The following is a 20,581-nucleotide window of genomic DNA, read 5'->3' on the forward strand; positions in this document are numbered from 1 at the left end:
CATACATATTATTCTAGGTCTCAACTTTATCTGTGAATTTTTCTATGTCTGCCATAATAGGTTTGAAAGTTGAAGAGTGGAACAGTGCTGACTTCAGTCTCATCTACTTTCCTGCTATATGACTTAGGTTAAAATGATTTTTAAAAAGACGAACCATAGTTTTACTTCTTCATAGGATCTCTCATGTCACTCAGTGTTTATGTATCCTCACCAAAACATTGCCTCTTTTCATCCTACTTCTAAAGATGGCTGATGTGGAGCTCGTCGTAGGAGAAATTGAACCATGCACTTGTGTCACATATATTGCATATGTGTGGATAATAGATGACGAAAATGACGGACTTCTTTTGTTAATCTCTCTCTTCTTTATTTGGAAGCGTGAGGGCATATCTATATATCTTTTTTCTGGGATATTTATGTGTCCAAATTTGTTTCATCGCTTGCATCTTCATCGGTCTTTTTTTCTTTTTCTCTTTTTTATATCCCATGCCACTTTTGAAGGATGCAAGAGAGAAGGATCAGTTCATGGAGTTTTATTCTATGGATAAATGGAGTGGAATAACTAACTTCCAGTGTAGAAGTTTAGTTTGTAGAGCGCACGTGATCTTGATCAATCAATTATGAAAGACTTCTCACTAAGGTCACAAGATTTGATTAAGCTTAATGCAACAATAAAGCTCATATGTGTACAGTTTATTTTATAAAATATATAGATTTAGTAGGACGAATACATGGAGTTGTAAAGCTATGGAGGGTTCTCTTTTCAAAATAAAATCTCTCAGACATATAAACTGATAAAGCAATGATTCTTTCATCAAAATATATCTCACTTTTCAACAACTTAACAGTAACGAATTCCCTAGGATATTACTCACAAATTTAGGCGCAAAGAATAAAATATATATAACCCAATCGTATGAAGCACGCTACTATACTATAGCCATGAGTTTTAGTGATCATTAATAAAGATTTTCATTTGAATTCATGGACTAGGAAAACTGAAGGGAAGAGTGTACAAACCATCCTAATGGAGAACGAGCAGGGCTAGTGCTCGTTGGATCAAACCTGGGTTCCGCGGATCAACACTAGCACATGTTCGTCTTAGGCCCTGTTTGGGGGAGCTTAAGCTTCTCCAAAAGCTCTACAAGGAAAAGCTCAACTTGCTTCCTTAGGAAGTTGCTTTTCCGAGAAGCTAACAATGTCTGTTTGGGGGAGATTCTCAAAATATGCTTGTGCTGGGGCGGCATCCGCCGGCACGAGAGGGAGCCGTGCCGCTCGGGACCTCATCCCCGGGAGGTCGCCTCACCGGCCACAAGTCCCGGCCGCGCCGCCCAGGGGAGGTCGACACCGTTAGCCCCGAGTCGCAGTTGTCTGGGGACCTCGCCCCGCCGGCCTCGGGCCCTGGCCGCGCCAATTGGGACCTCGCCCCAACAGCCCCGACCCCTGGCCGCGCCACCCAGGGGGAGCTCGCCCCCACCGGCCCTGAGCTGCGGCCGCGGAGCTCGGCCTTGCCGTCTCCGCTCAGGGGAGCTCACCCCCACCGAAGACAAGACGCGGCCGTGGAGCTCGGCCCTGCCATCTCCGCTCAGGGAGATCGCCCCCCACCGGTCCCGAGCAGCAGCCGTGCCGGAGATGGTGGCGCGGTGGAGCTCTGGCCGAGGGAGGAGTCGGGGGGATGCGGCGACAGCGGCCGGTGAGGGGCCGGGCGCGGCCGGCGGGGGAGAGGGTCGAGCACTGCGTGAAGGAGAAGAGGTTGGGAAGAATGAAAGAACAGTTTGTCCATAGAAGAAGCTCGGGAAGCTGCGGGAGATGAGCTTTTCGATTGCTAGTGTAAAATGAGCTTTTCCAACTTTTGCTTTTGGGAATAGCATACTCTGTTTGGGGAGCTTTTGGCTTTTGGAGCTTCCTAGAGAAGCAAAATCTCTTAGAAGCTCCCCCAAAGAGGGCATGTCTTTGCTTGCTAGTTCATCGGTGTTGTGCATGTGGTGTGGGTGATCTATGCGCGTCAAAGTTCCTGGAAATATCCCCTCATACTTGTTCTGCATCAGTGTTGTGAAGTAGAATAGTTGAATGAGCCGTTGTGATTTGAAGATAAAGAAATGAAGAGTGACCAACACATTATGGAGAGAATTTTTTCAAGAGAGTCCAATTGAGAGTCAAAAATAACTACTATTTTAGGATGTTTAGTTCTAAAAAATATTGAAATATGCTACGTCATCGCAAGTCGTCCTCCTTTTTTTCCATCGTCCGAGCTTTGTGAGTACAGTATCGTTGTAGCATTCCAGATTATACTAAAAAAATATTTGATATTCCATAAAAAAATACTTGATATTTATGTGTAGCATTGAAACTCTGAATCTACGAGGACCTTCCGTTCGCCCAACGGAGTCGCCTGAAACCTTCCCCAAAATTTCGAATTCTTATTAACGGTCGGCGGTACTGGGCGGTGAGGTCGCGGCGAGATGGAGACCAACAACACCACCTCCTCCTCCTCCTCCGGAGGCGGCGGTGCCGGCGCCGGCACCGAGCAGCGGGGCTTAGGGCTTGTGGAGGTGGAAGCGGCGGCGGCGGCGCTGCGGCGATCCGAGGTGTTCCATGTCGTGAAGGAGCTCGTCGGCTTCGTTCTCTACATGCACCACCAGATCCCCTCGTAATCCCCAATCTATCCCTCTATTTCTCTTGTTCAATACTAGGATTTGGTAGGATCTATGGCGGATGTAGCGGGTTCCCGTGTAAATTGTTTGCTCTGGGTCTAATCGGGCGATTGCCGCAGTCTAGATTGCTTTTTCGTCGGTTATATGGTCGAGCGGGGCTTTGAATTTGGTCAATTTCGATTGGATTGAACCTACCCTTGTGGCTGCCGAGAGCAACCTTCGTGCCTGATGATGTAATTTGGGTTTTGGATTAGCTGCTTTTGCGATGGATCAGTTCACGCGCTAATGTTTATGCTATGGAGCAATTTTCCAGTGTGCGGAATGCCAACTTAAGGGTTTGGATCGACTGGCTGTAGTGGATCGGATCATTACATGGGTTCGAACTGCCTCAGGAAATCCCAAATAATTGTATGTGATTTGGACGATTCATTGGGTGCTTACTTAGATGGGCTTTTGTTTGCTCATTTAGCCAGTCACTTCTATGCAATTTTGTGATAGGCCTTGATTTCAGATGTACTATTAGTTTACGCATCCTTATTAGCTCGATGCTTCTTGATATAGTCATATCCTGGCTGCTGAGGTCTTTTTTTTTAATCTGCTTATGGATCTATGCGTTTTTTCTACTCTTTGTTTTTTGGACCTGCTTATGGATCTATCTGTTACTTCCTACTCTCAGTTTTTGGTTTGTGCAAATATTTTCTTGTCTTTTGATCTTAAGCCTAAACTGTATTCATTTAGTTCTGTTTGGATAAATACTAGAAAGTAGGTGCGCCTTTGGCGCACCAGCAGTAGGACCAGTGAAATAAAATGATACCATTAGGAACTTGTTTCAGTTGAGAAATATAGCATAGTAATGTAAGAAGTTAGATTTCTTATAAGTAACGCAGATATTTTAATTTTATTGTATACCTATACTTGCATTTGTTAACTAACAGCCTAGATTTATCGATGCTTAAATGGATTTATTTAGGGAAAACGATGAAACAGTTAACCATATAGTGAAGGAGTCGATGGGAACTCTATTGTAGGTTGTCTATAAACTTTTGATCCATGAAAGAAGCTACTTTTGTTTTGGTTCAAGAGTATATGGAAATATCAATATTTTGGGAAATGACTTTTAGTTGGGATGTAAGGGTGCACGCAATATTTTTCTGAAATCCACATAGCTTTACTCAATTATTCATGTTCCAAAATGTAATACAATTTAAACATTTTGATTTACCAACTGTTGTAACGTGAAGTTACTTTTTTTTGAAGTCAGTGAATGAAACCAAAAAAGGAGCAAAGAGGAAAATCATTACATATACCAATCATGTATGGAAGTCCACGTATTGCTTCCTCCCACTGCACTCATTATGTACACAGCTCTTGGTTTTGGCTGTAATTGTAGGGAAACCATAAATCTCATAAGAAATACATTGCGAATATGAAGTCATGCTGTTTTTTTGTTGAAACAAAAAACAAAGACGATTCTCATATTTGAGAATTATACGAATCCAATGTGCGATATCTCTGGCAGCAAAGTGTCTTCAAATTAGAATTCAGAAGTTGCTTATAACTTAGAGAGGATTTTTAGTAGTTAAACAAGCACATCTCTGCCAGCAACAACAACAGCAGATATGCATGGTATCTTGTCTGAGATTTGGAAGCCAGCATGCATAATGGTGTGCACAACTGCATATAGACATAGAAAAATAAAATATAAGAATTGTTAAATTGAACTTGTGGATATAACACTTGCAGTTTCATATGTTGTTTTTAAACAAATTGTAAGGTAAGCTCTTGTATTTAGAGGACAAACTTACTTGGTTCACTCAAGCTGGAATTATTTGAATGTGCAGGTACTATCATCTGAAAATTGCAAGCTTTCGAAATAATTCCTGGAAACTTTAATGGAGAGGCTTGTACTCCAATCTACAAACCTGAATGGGAAGTGAAGGAATAAGGGTTTGAACTGCAAGAATCCATTCTGCAGTGATCTGCCCTTTCTTGAAACCTTCAATCCGAATGCTTGAATACAAATCTACTATAAGTTATATTAGTATTCAGGAGAAAACATTAATTTGTCTCTGTAGCTTTCTATTTTTGGTAGAGCAGTCCCAAGAGAAAAGCTGCTGAACTTTAGTTAGAATATCCCTGATGGTTGCTGCGATTAAAAAAAGGGTGCTTCTGTTAGCTGCACGGTATGGGCATGGTTAAACTATGGTTAGCTATCCTACTTGATCTAATAATAGCATTAAATTTTTTTCCATGCATCTTCACTACTTACAACATGTGTCCATCCACTATAGTATCAATCATTCAAGGGCAATAGAAAAAGGGAGTAGCGCATTTCAATACTTCTAGTCAGATACATTTTATCCACATCACCATGACTATTGGGTACGGACCTGTTGCTGCGTGGCTCTCAAGCCGCCGGCTTTACCGTGCCCACCGCTGAGCTGGCTACCTAGGAAATATAAGTTTGTTGGCATAGAATAGAATTATGGGAGTACAGGATTGTGAAGCTTCCTGTGTTAGGACATGCACATTTTGTCGAACATCTTGCAGACAGTGGAGGCAATGGCTGGAGATGTACCTACGTTGGAAGCCATGGCTGGAGCTGCTGATTGCGCTGGCATTGCATCGACCTGCAGCCGTGCGAGCTGCTATCCATGGTCATCTCCTTTGCTGCACTCTAGGAGCTCCGACAGTCTGTAGTGGGCAGTCCGGGAAAGGGAGGCCAGGAGGAGCTTATTTGCACAGCCATCACGTCGGTTTGTAGCTCGCGCGAGCTGCATATGGACGACGGCTCTGTGGCAACGGTGATGGAGGGGCAGGAGCGCTCTGGGAGGGGGAGCGGCGCACGAACACGGTCATGCCGTTCGTGGGCCTGGCAGCTCCAACGCCTGGATTGCTCCCCACATCGAAGTAGACGGGGATGGGACTGGGAAGGGAGAGGAGGGGGAGGGAGAAGGGAGAGGAGGGGGAGGTGTCTGGCGACGATGGCCTGGCGGCGGCACCAGCCGAATGGGAGGCCGACCATGCGGCGGCTGTGGCAAGGCCACAGCGGGTTGGGAGTCGGCGCCAGGAAGACGACGTCGGTGGGTAGGCGAAGGGTGGCAGGGGCAGGCGGTTGAGCGGGTTTCCGACGATTCGCGAGTGCCACGGATCTGTGCTTAACGGGCGTGAGTCCGGCACCTACCCGGATCAAACGGTTAATATCACGACTTCGCGAGATCCAACGGCTAGCGGGTTTGCGGGTGACATGGCACGATGGATTTGCCCGATTTGGTGCAGGAATCGTATTTAAGAAGATTGAATTTATTAGAGTATATTTGGTAGTTGTAGATATATGTATCGTAGACTGCCATATATATCCCGGGGAGTCTTGCCCCCCAAGTCATGTACTCTCATAGATACCGGCCGAGGCCTCAATGTAATACATCAATCAATTACACTAATTCTATTCCTCCTACATGGTATCGAGATTAGGGTTACAAGATCCTGACCTAAACCTTCCGCTGCTGCCACCCACGCCCCTGCCTTCCTCGCATCGCCGGTCGTCCTCCACGGCGCGCCTCCTGCGCGCCCCCTTGACGGCCTCCTAGCGCGCCCCCGGGGAGGTCACCCATGACCTCCGCCGAGGGCAGCACCCTCCCCGTCTGTGCGGTCAATCGAATCGATCCGCCGCCATCGTAGAAGGTCGTCCAGCAGCGTCCAGCAGCAACAGATCGTGAAGAACTCACCCGGTGTCGTCGTACGCTGGCCTCCCTTCTCCCCTGGCGGGATCCACCGCTGGCGGTCCGGCTCTGCCGCCCCTGCTTCCTCCAGCAACATAGTTTGCAGTTTGTTAAACACTGTAGGTTGAGTTTTGTTCCTTTTTTTAATTTTTCATGCTCAATTAGTTTCACAGTGTGCTCATATGCAAATTAAAATTTCTTGTGATAATCACAAGTTCTTGATGAAGTATCAAGTATGTACTCTGACACCATTTAGTAGCGTCGACACTCAACAACCCGCAACAACAACTACGAATACCACACTCAAGGAAAAACAATGTACATGTGGAACTTGAAGTTTTGATATATAGTCTGATTAGTATTTGACATGTCTTTGTGTTTTACTATCCAAACACACGAACACATATTCCCTGGCCATTAGCAGTTATCGTTTCATGGGGGAACTGTCCCAACAATTTGAGGAGTGATTGAAGTCATTATTCAGATTGCGTATTTGTCTGGGGCTACTTTGTTGATCACAAGGGAAGCCTTATATTGCATTGGTGCAGGGGATCTCATGATAGAACGTTGTTGAGTGTCTTTTTTAATACATCCACGCATACAATTGAACATAATAGTGTTTTTTAGTCAACTAGGGTAGGATGGTTGTTTGCTATGTAATTATCAAATGAATTTGGAGTGTATATTAAAGTTCTGTAACACCTGGGGCTCTTTGCCCCACCATTCTTCTTCTTAATATATTGATACACAGCTCTCCTGCGTGTTCTTTCCTCATTTCAGGGTTCTGCAGAGTCTTGAAAATGAATTTGCAAGTTTGAAGGAGGAAATGGTAAGTTCAGCATTCAGTAAATACTTTTCTACTGCCTTCTGTATTGGAAAGGAACCAATTTGTGAATTATGGCCATTTCTAGACAGAAATGACACTACAGCCAGCTGAACTCAAACCATCTGATCAGAGAAAGTACAATACACGAAAAAGGGTGGTTAGACGTAGAATAAAGAAGCACGAGAAATTGATGAATGGCATCTCTACCTTACTGTGTGCTCTTCAGCAAGCACTTGATGAAGTTTCTAGCATTGAAGGAGTTGTTCTGATCCTTGGAGGAAGCCTTGTACGACCCTTATTTGTGTATGACATTACAATTTCTCATGGTACGTTTGATTCAGGAAGTGCCAAAGATCAAGCTCTAACCAAGTTAGCTCAATCTGTTTCTCGGAAGGTGAGCTACTATTGCACCAACATTTTCCCTAAATGTAGAATGTCTCTGTTTATTTATGATCTGTTCTTGGCAAAGCATTGAAGTACTATCCACTTAAGATCTCAATATTGGTACATTATTCATGCTGAAATCAAAAACATGATACCTTTTGTCTCTAGTTGAATTTGAACAACAATGTTGCAAATTTTTGTTATCTTCATGTTGGATTTTCAATTTGCTGTTCGGCATATGGCTAAGAAGTTGAACCTTTTCATGTTTATTACCACATTTCCAGGCATGAATATATGCATTGGTTTATAATGAGTTCTTATATCATGAGCGTCTATTTTGAATTTCTCCTCATCCAATGATAACACAGTTGCATATTTCTAGGCTATCCGTGCTCTTGTATCATGTGGAGCAGGGAGTTTGTCCTACACAGGTATTCTGCCTTTTGGTTTACCATATATATTTGGCTGAGGTCAGAATCCTTTAACTTCATTTAGTTGTATTCTCTTCAAGGGGCTAGCAAGTTGTTTTTGCTGGTAAGATGTCCCAGTACGTTGAACTTACCACTGGATTTCCTGCCAAAGCGTGATTTTCGTTACAGCAAGAAGGTAATGCTCTTTTGTTAACGTTAATTTACTTAACACATTTGTGTTTATCAGCCTTCCTTTGGAACATATCAATTCCCCAAGATTAATTCCTTGAACCTAAACTTTTCACCTCAGGTTATACCTCTTCAAATGCATATAAAGTGCAGTAAAGCAGGCTGTCAATGGAATAGCCAGCACCATATATCAATTGCTAATGCCCCATGTGCCACTTCAGAATCTTCTCCTTCAGATGCTATCTGGTAATTTTCTTTTTTATTTGTGATATCATCTTGCCATTGATTCAGTTGTGGGATTCTTGTCCCTTTTACAGTGTTGTATGTAATGCCTTCTTGTAAGTTCATCAGGCTGTTTCCTGGGTTATGCAATACAGAGTATTTTTGGGGCTGCATTGTGAAACTGCAAATTTGTGCCACGGATGAACAGTGTTTTGCTGTTGAATTCTTTGATCATGCATCTATATGAGCCTAGTTGCTTGCATAGTTACTTAACCCTTACTTCTATTGTTTTGGTGGTTCTGGATCAGGAAAACCACATTGCTCAACTCTTCTTATTAACCTGTTACAGATTACTGACCATATACCTTTGTTCTAGCTACAATGAACCTTTTTTGTTCTGAACGTGGTCAAACCTTCTAGTGAATTCATGTTATCCTTACAGGTTCCAGTGCAAGCATACAATAAGAGGTTTGCCAGGCAAGGCGTCACTAGAAGGGTGATCTGGCTTCAAGATAGCAAAGTAAACCAAATTTGCCCTTCTTGTTGTTGTGAATGATATAACATATGTACAGTAAAGAATGCTTACCATCCTTTCACCTTAGCTAATCAGTAGCAATGGTTGCCCTCCATGGTTCCAAGTAATCCAGGATGGAGCTTGCTGTCATGATGTTCTAGACGTGTCCGCGGCCGTTGGATAGTTATGGCTGTGAGGTCGATGGGTTATCTGTTGTCGTTGGCTTCAACGAAAATGCACAAGGGTTTCTGATTCCCGCTAGTCCTTGGCCTGGCGCTGTTCCACCGTTCGACGCTGAGTTAAATGATGGTGTATTCACACTGTTACAATGAACTTTTTTTTCATTGTTTGTGGGTTTATCGCGAGCTGAATGGTATCATCCGGCATGATTTTCTTCTTATAGTAGTGTAACAAGCTCTCATGCCCCTCGCTTGGCAGGTCATGTTCGGTTGATGTCGAGTATCTACATTTTGGTTGGTCCGCGTCGAGTCCTAATTGAATTAACCTTAACGAACGGAATCTGGTCGAACCTTTCTGTACAAGAAAATGCTAGCGTGAACCTGTTGGGCCCAATACTCGAGTGACTAGTCCCTGCCGGGCCTAAATTTAAAATGATGAGAGTACAATGCAATTCCTCCTTCCACCAATTGTTGTTCTTCCAACTCCTAATCTATCCCTTTCAAGAAAAAAAACTCCTAATTTATCCGGGCACCACGGCACTCGCCAGAGCCATCTTTCTTTGTGGAGTGTCTATTTATCGTGCGCGCGACTAGAATCGCGCGTGTCGCAAAAGCTCCGGCGGAGGCAGAGGCGAAGAGGCGGCGGCGCAGGCGCTCCGGCGGAGGTGGTTCCGGTGGTGGAGGAGGCTGACCAAAACGGAGGCGGCGGCGTAGACGGAGGCGGCGTGGGAGATGGAGGTGCGGCGGAGGTGGTTCCGAGATTTCAGGCACTTGAAGAGTAGGAGTAAGGTCACTCAGTCGCTTTTAGTGTGTATATTTTGAATGTTCAAAAATCAATCTTTGACGATAACTTCTTTCTGTAGTTATTTAATTAATAGTTGCAAATTTATAATAACCAGAGAAGTGTTTGGATAGAAACCAAATTGTATGAAATTCGTCCCACATAATCCAAATCGGAACTCAAGATATCTAGCCCTGTTGGTGTAAGACGCTCTCCGGAACGAAGAGGTCACAATAGCCCAAGTAGTTGGAGGCGAAGCCTTTCGAGAAATGAAGGCGGACAATAATGACACAAAAATCAAAACAATAGCAAGTTTGCTCTGTATTCCATAATGATTTGTACAATTACATGGGGTATTTATAGCCCAACGGCTCACCTACCCACTTGCTACAATTCCCACATTACCCCGTAACTGCCCCAAATACAGAATATTCCATGGGTTATTTGGTAATATCGAATATGCAGACCCAATGGATTACAGCTGGCCCGACATGTGGGTCCTAGTCTTGTTCCAGATCCTTCGCCGCCCGACATCTTCGATCGGGGCTTCGGAACCGGGCCTTCGCCGGCTCCTTCGCTTGATTTCCATCCGCCATTGTACCTTCGCTTGGGTACCTTCGCGACTTCGCAGGATGGGACGCCGTCAGCAGCGACGGCGTGCGGGGTCCTCGTTGAGGCTACTTCGCTTTGAGGTCTTCGCCGGCGCCTCTTCACGAATCGACATCTTCGCACCCCTCCGAAGGTGGCTTCCCCAACAGCAGCCCCTCGAGGCTTCGGCTGCTCCTCGGGGCATTCGAAGGCTCGATCATCCGGCGCGTGGAACGCAGCCTTAAGCACCACCCTTCGGGCGTGCGAGCGTGCGAGGACGTGAACCTGTGGAGTCATTAGAAGAGGCCAAAAGAAAACCTGTTGTCGAAGTCAGGTATTGGTTATGTATTTTTCAAATAATTGATTATTTAAACTTGAAAAAAGATACGGATAAATCTTTAGGGAAAAGACACTACTGCCCCGCAACTCTTCGGATTCTTTCTGATTTGTGCAAGGGCAAAATCGACATTTCCCGCTGGCGGCGGGCTCTCCCACGTGCCACGGCTGGGGGGCCGGCACTATATAAGCTGACCCCCCAGGGGGCGAAAGCTCACCACCCCCCAATCTTCAGCCCCCCCAGCCCCTGGCCTCTCTTTGGCTTTTGCTCTCCAAGACCTTCGCAAGGCACGGATTGACTGATTCGCTTCGGCTTCCTTCTTCGGGTGCGACGGATTCCTCTGAGGAAATGGCGTCCCGCGACAGGACTCACTTCCTTCCAATGAAGATTCTCAGCAAGAGCTACATGACCCGAGGCATGATCGAAGACCTGGAGAGGCGAGGCATTCTCGAAGCTGGTATGGCGCGGCCTCCTCCAGACGGTGAGGTTGAAGCGAAGCCTCAGCCTGACGAAGTCGTTGTCTTTCGCGACTTCTTCATTGCGGGCCTTCGTTTCCCGCTTGACCCAGTGGTGGTGGAGATCTTCAAGCTCTTCGATGTCTACACTCACCAGATGATGCCGACAAGCTTTGTTCGGTTGAACTTGTACATGTGGCTGTCGAAGACCTATAAATTGAAGCCTACTGCCATTGGCTTCGCCCGTCTCTTCAGGTGCCACTTTCAACCGAAGACGGTGTTTGTGAAGCCGAGCGAAGACGCTGAAGCTTCGGAGGCGGACCCCCAATTCGGTGTGTACACCTTCGCTTTCCACACTCAACTTTCGAGCCCGGTAATTGCTTATCGCAACAGGTGGGGCGTATGGACAACGATGTGGTTCTACCACAAGGTCCCCCTCGATGGATCCTCGCAGATCCATCCTCTGGTGGTGAATGAGATTGGATTGCTTCCGGAGCAAGCTCCATCCGTGGAGGTTGACGAAGGGACGGAGGAGGCGAAGGCTCATGTCGCGATGCTTCACGAGGTGTCGAAGTTGTTTTCGACTCGAGATATTGTCGAAGAATATGTTGTTTGCAAGTGTTTTCCCGTTCGCGGAGGTTGGTCTATAACTTTGTGGGCGGGAAGGGAGAAGCGTGTGGGTGGTCTACCGATGCCCAACTTCTCCACATCTTTCGGGATTACGAAGGACGGTAAACCCCTGGCTTTTTTTAATCTCCTTCGCATGTTTTGCGCAGGTGTTGATCCCGTCACCATTGTGACTCTTGCTGATGAAGCCATTGGGGCGGAAGCTGCGAAGGAGCGGACTCTTCTTGAGTCCCGGCTGGGGGGCACTCGGACCAACCGGGTGTTCGCATTTTTCAGGATCGAGGCCCCTCAGTGCGCAGCTGACGCTCGTTTGGCTGAGGCTGAGGAGAAGAAGAAGGCGAAAGTGGAGCCTTCGAGTGTCGGAGGAGGCAAGCATAAGAAGGCGTCCAAGGGCGTCGGTAACACCGGTGCCCTGGAGAAGAAAAAACGCAAGACCGAAGGTGGGGGGGCACTTTCTAAGAAGCGTTCCCGGCTCATCGATGCTGTTCTCGCGCCGGCGCCGGCGTCAGCACCATCACCTCTTCAGAGTAAGGGGGAGTCTGAGGACAAGGGGGAGTCGAGTGGTGACAGCGCAACGGCGCCGCGAAGCCCCGCTACTCCAGCTAAAACCGCTCCGGAGCGGGCGATGCCCGCCTTTTCTGTCCAATTCAGCGAGCCGGAGACGGAGAGTGACGACGAAACTGCCCCGAAGACCCACGCTGCTGCTGGCTCGACTACGGAGGCTGAGATACGTGCCGAGAAGACGGCTTCATCTTCCTCGGGCGGAGACGAGGAGGAGGAGGATGTCAATGTCAATGTCAATGTCGTGGATTCTGATGCGGCTGCGAAGGGGAAGCAGTTTGTAGCCGAGGGTAACTCGGACGATTCGGACTCCTTAGACAGCATCGCATACTTGATCAGCCAGTCTGTCCACTCTGAGATTGCGGAGGCCCTCGGGATGAGACATGCGAAGCTGATTGGTGGCCAAGTTGTCGGGAAAATCCACTTCAAGAGCGGGCAACACGAGCGGGACTACCTTGCCGAAGCTGGCAGCTCATTTTGCTTTCCGCTCATGGAGCGAAGGCTCATGCTGACCGATGCCAGGAATGCTCTGCAGTGTGCCGAAGACCTGGCTCTAAAAGTCATTTGTTGTGGCAAGGTGTGCCAGCCGTGTGTTGGATGCAGAGCGTGATCAGCCTCTCCGCATTGCCAGTCTGGAGCTGAAGGCTCGTGGCCTTGAAGAGGAGAAGGCTTCGCTGGAAGTTGAGCTAGCAACTGCTCGCGCCAGCGCTGAGACGGAGCGGTAGGCCGCCCGCCTCGGAGTCGAGACCGCCAAAGCTGAGGCAGCTGAGCTTCGCCGGTCGCTGGAACGAAGGCAAAAGAGCTACGCAGGCGGTCAACGCCTATCGCGAGGCTGTTCGTACTAGTGCAGAGCCCCTGCAACGCGACATTGCTGCCTTCCTTGAGACCATGAGCCTTTCACCCCCCCCCCCCCCGATCTTTCTCCGACGGCCAATTCTATTTCGATTTCTGAGTGTTCCGGTGGCTTCGCGCCTAGGTGTCCATGGCTACCTGCGGTAGTTGCGCGATGGACAGCTTGAGCGCCGCGGTGGCAGTGCGGTCCCTTAGCGCTGCCATCTACAAATTATTCCCCGAGGGCAGCGGTGCCGAATCTTCTCTGATGAAGACCCAGCTGCGCACAATGCGAGGGCAGCGGTGCCGAATCTTCTCTGATGAAGACCCAGCTGCGCACAATGCGCGATTCAGCCTTTGTGTGGCCTTCGCCAGATGAGGTTCGGCCCGAAGCTCTGCCTCCCCTTCCCAAGAATATTGCGAAGAACTTTACTTCAAGCTTTTTCAAGACACATGGGAGGGACCTTGTCCGGGGCGAAGCAGAATGACTTCGGAGACAGGTTTGATTGCATCCTTCATTGCGAAGTGATGTTTTGTTTCGATTTGTAGTTAAATTTTTGCTTCTTGCTCAGCTTCATGACAATGCGGAAGCCTTCGCACGCGCCTTCCTGGGACCTGCCGATGCTGGCAATCTTCGCGGTGCTTCGGCAAGTGGCGCTGCAGTGGCTGTTGAGGGCGAAGGTGGACATGATGCTTTCCCCACAGGCGAATTAAATGCCGCAGAACAGTGATTTGTGGATGTAATTATTTTGGGACAAGTTCTTTGTAAGAAACTAATGCCTTCGGTGTCTGCGCAGCACCCTGCGTTGGAACCTGCGCAGATCACCGAAGGTACCTTGCCTTTATGGATGTGTTTTGGGTTCTTTTCATGTCGCCTGTCAAGCCTGCGCTAAGTATCATTATGAGCATCCCTGGGGCTCTTTTGCGGATTGGTTGGAATTTTTGGAATGAAGGTATGATAGGGAGAATGCGGAGTCCAAACAATTTTGGGCTGAGTTTTCGCGTGATCCGGAAAAACAAGCCAAAATTCTTGCTGATAGGTCGCTTCGTCGCGAGACAAAGCGCATTTTGGACACAGAGCATCCTTATACGCCCACGAGGGGCCTTCTTGAACCTAAACCGGAGCCCGTCGACGAAGTTTCTGACGTTGGGTGCTTCGCCTACCGGCTGCGAGGGGACATTATGTCTAAATGAGACTTACGGCGAGCTTCGCTCGTTTTCAGGCCCTGAATTCGAAGCATATCTGTGGAGGACGGCTGAAGAGATAATTGATCGTGCGGTCCGCATGGTCATCGAAGATGTGGAACGCACTATATTCAAAGAGGAGGTGTGAGTGTGACTGTGTGATTAAATTGATTGCCGAAGCCACTTTTTTGTAAATGTGACTGTAAATGTAAAATTTTGTTGTACGATTGGAAAGTGAGTCCCTTCGAGGACAATGTTGACTTTGTGAGCGAAGCGGCACCCCCCCCCTTCGTTGTGCTCGGAGGGTGATATTTTTCAAAGTGTGGGGTCTTCGGCTGCGCGAAGTTCCACTTTTTTCTTATTTTGCAAAGCATCGCCCGTATTGAGGTTATATGCGAAGCCAAGACGGCTCCTTTGTCTCTTCAAAGACACACTTCGTTTTCGAAGCGCCACCCCCTTTTGTGTTCTTAGATGGGCATTTGTTTGTACAGACGTATATATACTTGCGAAGCGCCACCCCCTCCTTTTGTTTATTTTGGCGGCATGTGACTGCAAGGACCCAACACGTTTGCTTGCGAAGCGCCACCCCCCCCCCCTTTTGCGTTCTTGGAGGAGTGGAGTGCGCTCTTCTTATAGGTGCTTTGGGAATTTTTGTAGGGGGACCTTCGGCACTTTTGCTCGCTTAGGTGACCCTAGCCTTCGGCTTCTACACGATAGGACTTTCCATGCCCTCGGCGCTTCGGCGCGGAGGGACTTTCTATTGGGGGCCTTTAGCTCTCTAGCCCGTCTAGGCTAGCCCAGTGCCTTCAGCTTTCGCACGACATGTCTTTTCTATGCCCTCGGTGCTTTGGCGTGGAGGGACTTTTCGATGCCTTCGGCGTTCTGCGCGTAAGGTCTTTTCCATGCCCTCGGCGCTTTGGAGCGGAGGGGCTTTCGATGCCTTCGGCGCTCTGCACGTAAGGTCTTTTCCATGCCCTCGGCGCTTTGGAGCGGAGGGACTTTCGATGCCTTCGGCACTCTGCGCGTAAGGTCTTTTCCATGCCCTCGGCGCTTTGGAGCAGAGGGACTTTCGATGCCTTCGGCGCTCTGCGCGGAAGGTCTTTTCCAAGCGTGAAAAAGTAAGAACTGAGGCCCAAGGATGCTGCGGGCCGTTGAGCTTCGCTAGCCCTGGGCTCATTTCTAGAAGTGTTAACCACACTCAACGCACCGATGACTCCCCCCTTCGCTGCGACGAAGGGGGAAAGATTCTTCGGTGCCTTCTCACAGGCTAGCTTTTTGTGGGGTCCTTATTTATATTTCACAAGGGGTTATCTGGGGTTGTCGCCTCGTTAAAAACCTCACACCTTCGACAATCATAGCGATTGTGCGAAGGCTTCCCCTTTGAGGAAAAGAGTACGGGCCCTTGAATACATTGTTCTAATAAACTAAAATAATATTACAATTTATTACATAAATGAAATCAACATGAAACTAGACATAGTAGCGCTGGAGCATGTCTTTGTTCCAGGAGCATGGCTCTTCGTCTCCTTCAAGTGTGCGAAGCCTGCGGGCTTCAGGTCTTGCCATCGAAACAACCAGGAATGGTCCTTCCCATTTACTGTGCATTTTCCCTTGTTGCTTGCTCTTCGGAATATGCCGAAGGACGAGATCGCCTTCCTTGATTTCCCGAGGTCTCACTTTCTTGTTGCGCCACCTTCGGGTTTCCTCTTGGTACCTGCCAAGGTTGATTGCCGCTTGGGTCTTGATAGCTTCGATCGTATCGATCGTTGGCTTGATGTCTTCGTCAGGTGATTCGGTCCTGTAAGACCCGTGGCAAAGTTCTTCTGGAGTCATGGCCTCTTCGCCATAGAGGAGCTTGAAAGGAATGAACTTTGTGGCCCTTGACTCTGTTGTATTATGAGATCAAATTACTTTTGGCAGCTCATCGACCCACTTACCCTTCGGCTGCTCTGTGATGTTCTTTTTGATTCCGGAAAAGATGATTCCATTTGCTCTTTCTACTGCCCCATTCGACTGCGGATGGTACACTAAGGCGAAGCACAGCTTGGTGCCCAATTGCTGACAGAACTCTCTGAATGTTGTGCAATCAATCTGTTTGCCATTGTCTACTGTGATTTCTTTGGGTACGCCAAAGCGGCATACAATATTCTGCCAGAAGAATTTCTGCAGTGTGGCAGCCGTGATGTCGCGAAGCGCCTTGGCTTCGATCCACTTTGAGAAGTACTCTAGAGCGACTGCTGCATACTTGAACTTGCCTGGAGCTGTTGGCAGGGGTCCCACAATATCGATGCCCCATCTTACGAGGGGCCAGACTGGGGGTATGAGATGGATTTCTTGGGGTGGGAATTTGCTGTAGTGGGCATGCTTCTGGCAGTTTGGGCAAGTGCGCACGCTTTTGTGGGCGTCTGCCACGGCCGAAGGCCAGTAGAAACCTTCGCGGAAAGCTTTTCCCACCAGAGCCCTCGTTCCGATGTGCGAAGAGCACATTCCTATGTGAATTTCTTGCAGTAGCTGCTTGCCTTCGACTTGTGAAATACATTTCAACAACGATGCACAGACACCCCCTCGATAAAGTGTGTCATTGATTATTGAGTAGCTTCGTGCCCGAAGGGCAAGTTGTTTTTCCTCTTTTTCGTCTTCTGGAACAAAATGTCCCCGAAGGTAAGCCATTATTTTTGACCTCCAGTCTTTGCTTGAAATAGCGTTGACAAACTTCGCTGGCTCTTCGGCGCAATTTACTGACCCACTTCTGATTGTTTCAAAGAATACATCCAGAGGCAATGGATCGTTTTCTGCTGCTGCCTTTGCTAGGATGTCTGCCTGCTTGTTCTGTATTCTCGGGAAACTTCGCACACTAAAACCTAGAAAATATTTTTCCATGCTTCGGACGGATGCTAAATACTTCGCTAGCTCTGGTTTGAGTGCTCTGTATATTTTGCCAATGTGGTTGGTGATGAGTTCGGAGTCAGACTTGATGGATAGCCTCCTCGCCCCAAATGCTCTTGCCTTGCGAAGGCCTAGAAGCAAGCCTTCATATTCGGCGACATTGTTTGTGCATCCTGGAAAATCCAGTATCGCTGCATATTTCAACTGAGTCCCCGAAGGTGCTGTGAGGATTGCTAAAGCGCCTGAACCGTTCTGGCAATAGGCTCCGTCACATTCTAGCTGCCAGATTGCTTCAATGACCGGAGGTTTCTGCGAAGGTGTTGATGGTGTCCAGTCAGCCACGAAATCTGCCAAGACTTGAGACTTGATTGCACTTCGCAGGACAAAATCAATCGTGTGCGATGGCAACAGTGTTTCCCATTTCCCAATTCTTCCTGAGGCCTCTCTGTTCTCAAACATGTCCCAAAGAGGGAAAGATGTTGAGACTTTGATCTTAAAACTCTGGAAATAATGGCGAAGCTTCCTGGCTGCCATTACCACTGCGTAGGCCATCTTCTCCATTTCGGAGTAGAGCAGCTTTGATCCATTTAGAGCTTCGGATACGAAGTAGATTGGTAACTGCTTCAAGGTGCCTTCGATCGTCCTCTCTTCGACTAACGCTGCACTCACCGCGGAGCTTGAAGTTGCGATGTATAGCAAGAGCTCTGCTCCAGGCGAAAGGCTTGTCATTACCATCAAATTTTCTAAGTACTTTTTCAGATCTTCGAAGGCTTTGTCTTGCTCAGGACCCTAGTGAAAATTCTTTGTGCCCTTCAACACCTTGAAGAAAGGGAGGGATTTCTCTGCAGACCGCAATATGAACCTGTTTAGCGAAGCTAGGCAGCCTGTCAACTTCTGCACCTCTTTCTTTGTCGAAGGGGGTCGCATTCTTCTGATGGCTTCGATCTTTATCGGATTTGCCTCAATGCCCCTCTCAGTGATCATGCATCCCAGAAGCTTTCCCCTTCTGACTCCGAAAACACACTTTTCTGGGTTCAGCTTGAGCCCATGCTTGCGATTTGCGAAGGTTTGAGAAGGTTTCTCGAAGGTCCGCGATGTGGTCTTCGCATTTTTTGCTTCGCACGACGACATCGTCGATGTATGCGGAGATATTCCTGTCCAGCTGAGTGTCCAGTACTGCTGCGATTGTTCTGTTGAACGTGCACCCTGCGTTGTGAAGACCCTCGGGCATTCTTACATAGCAGTAAGTGTCGAAAGGCGTGGTAAAGCTGGTTTTCTCCTCATCTAACTTCTTCATGAAGATTTGATGATAACCGGAAAAGCAATCTAACATGCTTAACATCTCTGACCCTGCCGCCGCATCTACCAGAGTATCGATGCGAGGCAAAGGAAACTCATCCTTCGGGCAGAACTTGTTCAGTGTGGTGAAATTGATGCACATTCTCCAATTTCCATTCTTCTTCGGGGCCATAACTACATTCGCCAGCCACTCCGGGTACTATACTTCGCGGATTACACCCGCATCAAGTAATTTCTGAACTTCGCTTTGTGCGGCTTTTTTGCGGTCTTCGGACATTGTGCAAAGACGCTGCTTGCGCGGCTTAACCTTTGGGTCTACTCTTAGCTCGTGCTCCATAACTTCCCGACTGACTCCTCGCAGGTCCGAAGATGACCAAGCGAAGACATCTTGGTTGTTTCTTAAAAACTGTATCAACTTGGACTCTTCGGCTTCTTCGAGGCCTTTGCCAATTGTCACTGTGCGATCTGGTACATCTTTGCAGAGCAAAACTTTTTTGGTGTGTTCAGCCGGCGTGACCCCTTCTTTTTCGGTCCGCTCAGAACTAAGTGGCTTCGCCTCCTCGTCTTCGACATCATTGTTGCTGGCTTCGATGGCGTGCACATTTTTCATGGCGCACGCTGCATTATCTTCGCATCTCCTGGCTTCTTCTTGGTTGCAGAGGATCATGATGACTCCTCCAGCAGTTGGGATTTTCATGCATAAATAGGTTTGATTAATGACTGCCGCGAACTTGATGATACTGTTGCAGCCGAAGATGGCATTGTATGGGTAGGCGATGTCTCCCACATCGAAGGTTATTAGCTCTGTTCTCTGGGTGTTGCCTTCACCAAATGTCACATTCAGCACTATTTTGCCGAGGGCTTCGATTCTTTTGCCCCCGAAGCCAATAAGTGGGTATTGGGACTTGTGTAGGTTCTTCTCTGTGAACCCCATCTTCAAGAAGCATTGCCAGGTGAGGACATCTGCGGAGCTGCCATTGTCGACGAGGATCCGACCTACGTCGTTTCCCCCGAAGTGCACGGAATTTCTTCCAATGTTTGCTCGGATGACGAGGGGGTCATTGTGCGGGTAGTGTTGTAGCCTAAGGTCGGCTTTGGAGAAGGTAATTGGGTTGTGGGACCAGGTGGTGCGGATGCCTTCGCAGACATGCAAGACTGTGCGGAGGTATTCTTTCCTCTGACGCTTCGTCTCATGCACTGGCTCATTTGATCCGCCGGAGATGGCGTTGATGACATTCACCGTGCCTCCGACCGGATCATTGACTCTCTCTGGGATTGTGCTGGGTTCTAGCTTCGGCGGTGGAGGGAGGTAGTTGGGTGCTTGTGGCTGGGGTTGTGGGTGCCACCCTTGATGTGGTGCCGAAGGGGCTTGGATTTGTGGGAATTGTGGAGCCGAAGGCCCTGGGAGGGCTGGAGGGGTGTAGGTGGGTTTATAGTGGAAAGTTGGGAAGGATGGTGAGAGGGTGGGATATGCCGAAGTCCAATGAGGTTGGTGCGAAGGCTGCCATTGAACTTGCGATGGCGGGCCTTGCGGTTGGTTGGTGTGGGTATAGTTGACAGGCTTCGGCGGCTGCTCAGTGTTTGTGGCTCGCTCCAACTCTTCTTTTTTTTCCTTGACGAGGGGGCACTCACTCGTCCAATGACCTTTGTCTCTTCCATGAATGCAGCAATAAGGTATTTTTTGTTTTCGGCCGGAGTTTTCCCTCCGTCCCCTATTAGAGTTGCTTCGGTCGCTCCTCCCTCCTCTGTTGTTCTGAGGCCGGGAGTCGCGGGCTTCGTCACCAGAGACCGTGTTCACGGCCTTTGGTGTCTTCGCTTGCTTGGTCTGATGATGATTCGGTCGGTTGCGATTGCGTGATCTCTTCACATTCATCTCTTCGATTCTCCGACGCTTTCCTTTGTCAGAGACACAGTCTCTTGCATAATCTCTA

General features: G+C 48.1%; 1 protein-coding gene across 3 annotated transcripts; it reads left to right on the plus strand.

The window, feature by feature from the left end:
- Positions 1 to 2,368: 2,368 nt before the first annotated feature.
- LOC120676072 lies at positions 2,369 to 9,203 on the plus strand. 3 transcript variants are annotated; one of them, XM_039957293.1, is made up of 8 exons: positions 2,515 to 2,650; positions 4,496 to 4,859; positions 7,157 to 7,205; positions 7,288 to 7,596; positions 7,969 to 8,017; positions 8,098 to 8,192; positions 8,307 to 8,431; positions 8,850 to 9,203. In XM_039957293.1, the coding sequence occupies exons 2-8, from the start codon at positions 4,840 to 4,842 to the stop codon at positions 8,905 to 8,907; spliced, it is 705 nt and encodes a 234-aa protein (XP_039813227.1). In that variant the 5' UTR covers positions 2,515 to 2,650; positions 4,496 to 4,839; the 3' UTR covers positions 8,908 to 9,203. The 3 variants fall into 3 exon arrangements, with proteins under 3 accessions (XP_039813225.1, XP_039813227.1, XP_039813226.1); XM_039957292.1 differs by having other exon boundaries at positions 4,496 to 4,837; XM_039957291.1 differs by lacking the exon at positions 4,496 to 4,859 and having other exon boundaries at positions 2,369 to 2,650.
- The last annotated feature ends 11,378 nt before the right edge of the window (positions 9,204 to 20,581 follow it).

Source organism: Panicum virgatum, chromosome 5N, assembly GCF_016808335.1.
Source record: "Panicum virgatum strain AP13 chromosome 5N, P.virgatum_v5, whole genome shotgun sequence".
Taxonomy (NCBI): Eukaryota; Viridiplantae; Streptophyta; class Magnoliopsida; order Poales; family Poaceae; genus Panicum; species Panicum virgatum.

Bases quoted from the DNA above. Each gene is read 5' to 3' on its own strand.
- LOC120676072 (XM_039957291.1), top strand. From the start codon at position 2,463: ATGGAGACCAACAACACCACCTCCTCCTCCTCCTCCGGAGGCGGCGGT. The intron at 7,597-7,968 runs GTGAGCTACTAT...GCATATTTCTAG, and splicing joins CTCAATCTGTTTCTCGGAAG to GCTATCCGTGCTCTTGTATC. The intron at 8,193-8,306 runs GTAATGCTCTTT...TTTTCACCTCAG, and splicing joins ATTTTCGTTACAGCAAGAAG to GTTATACCTCTTCAAATGCA.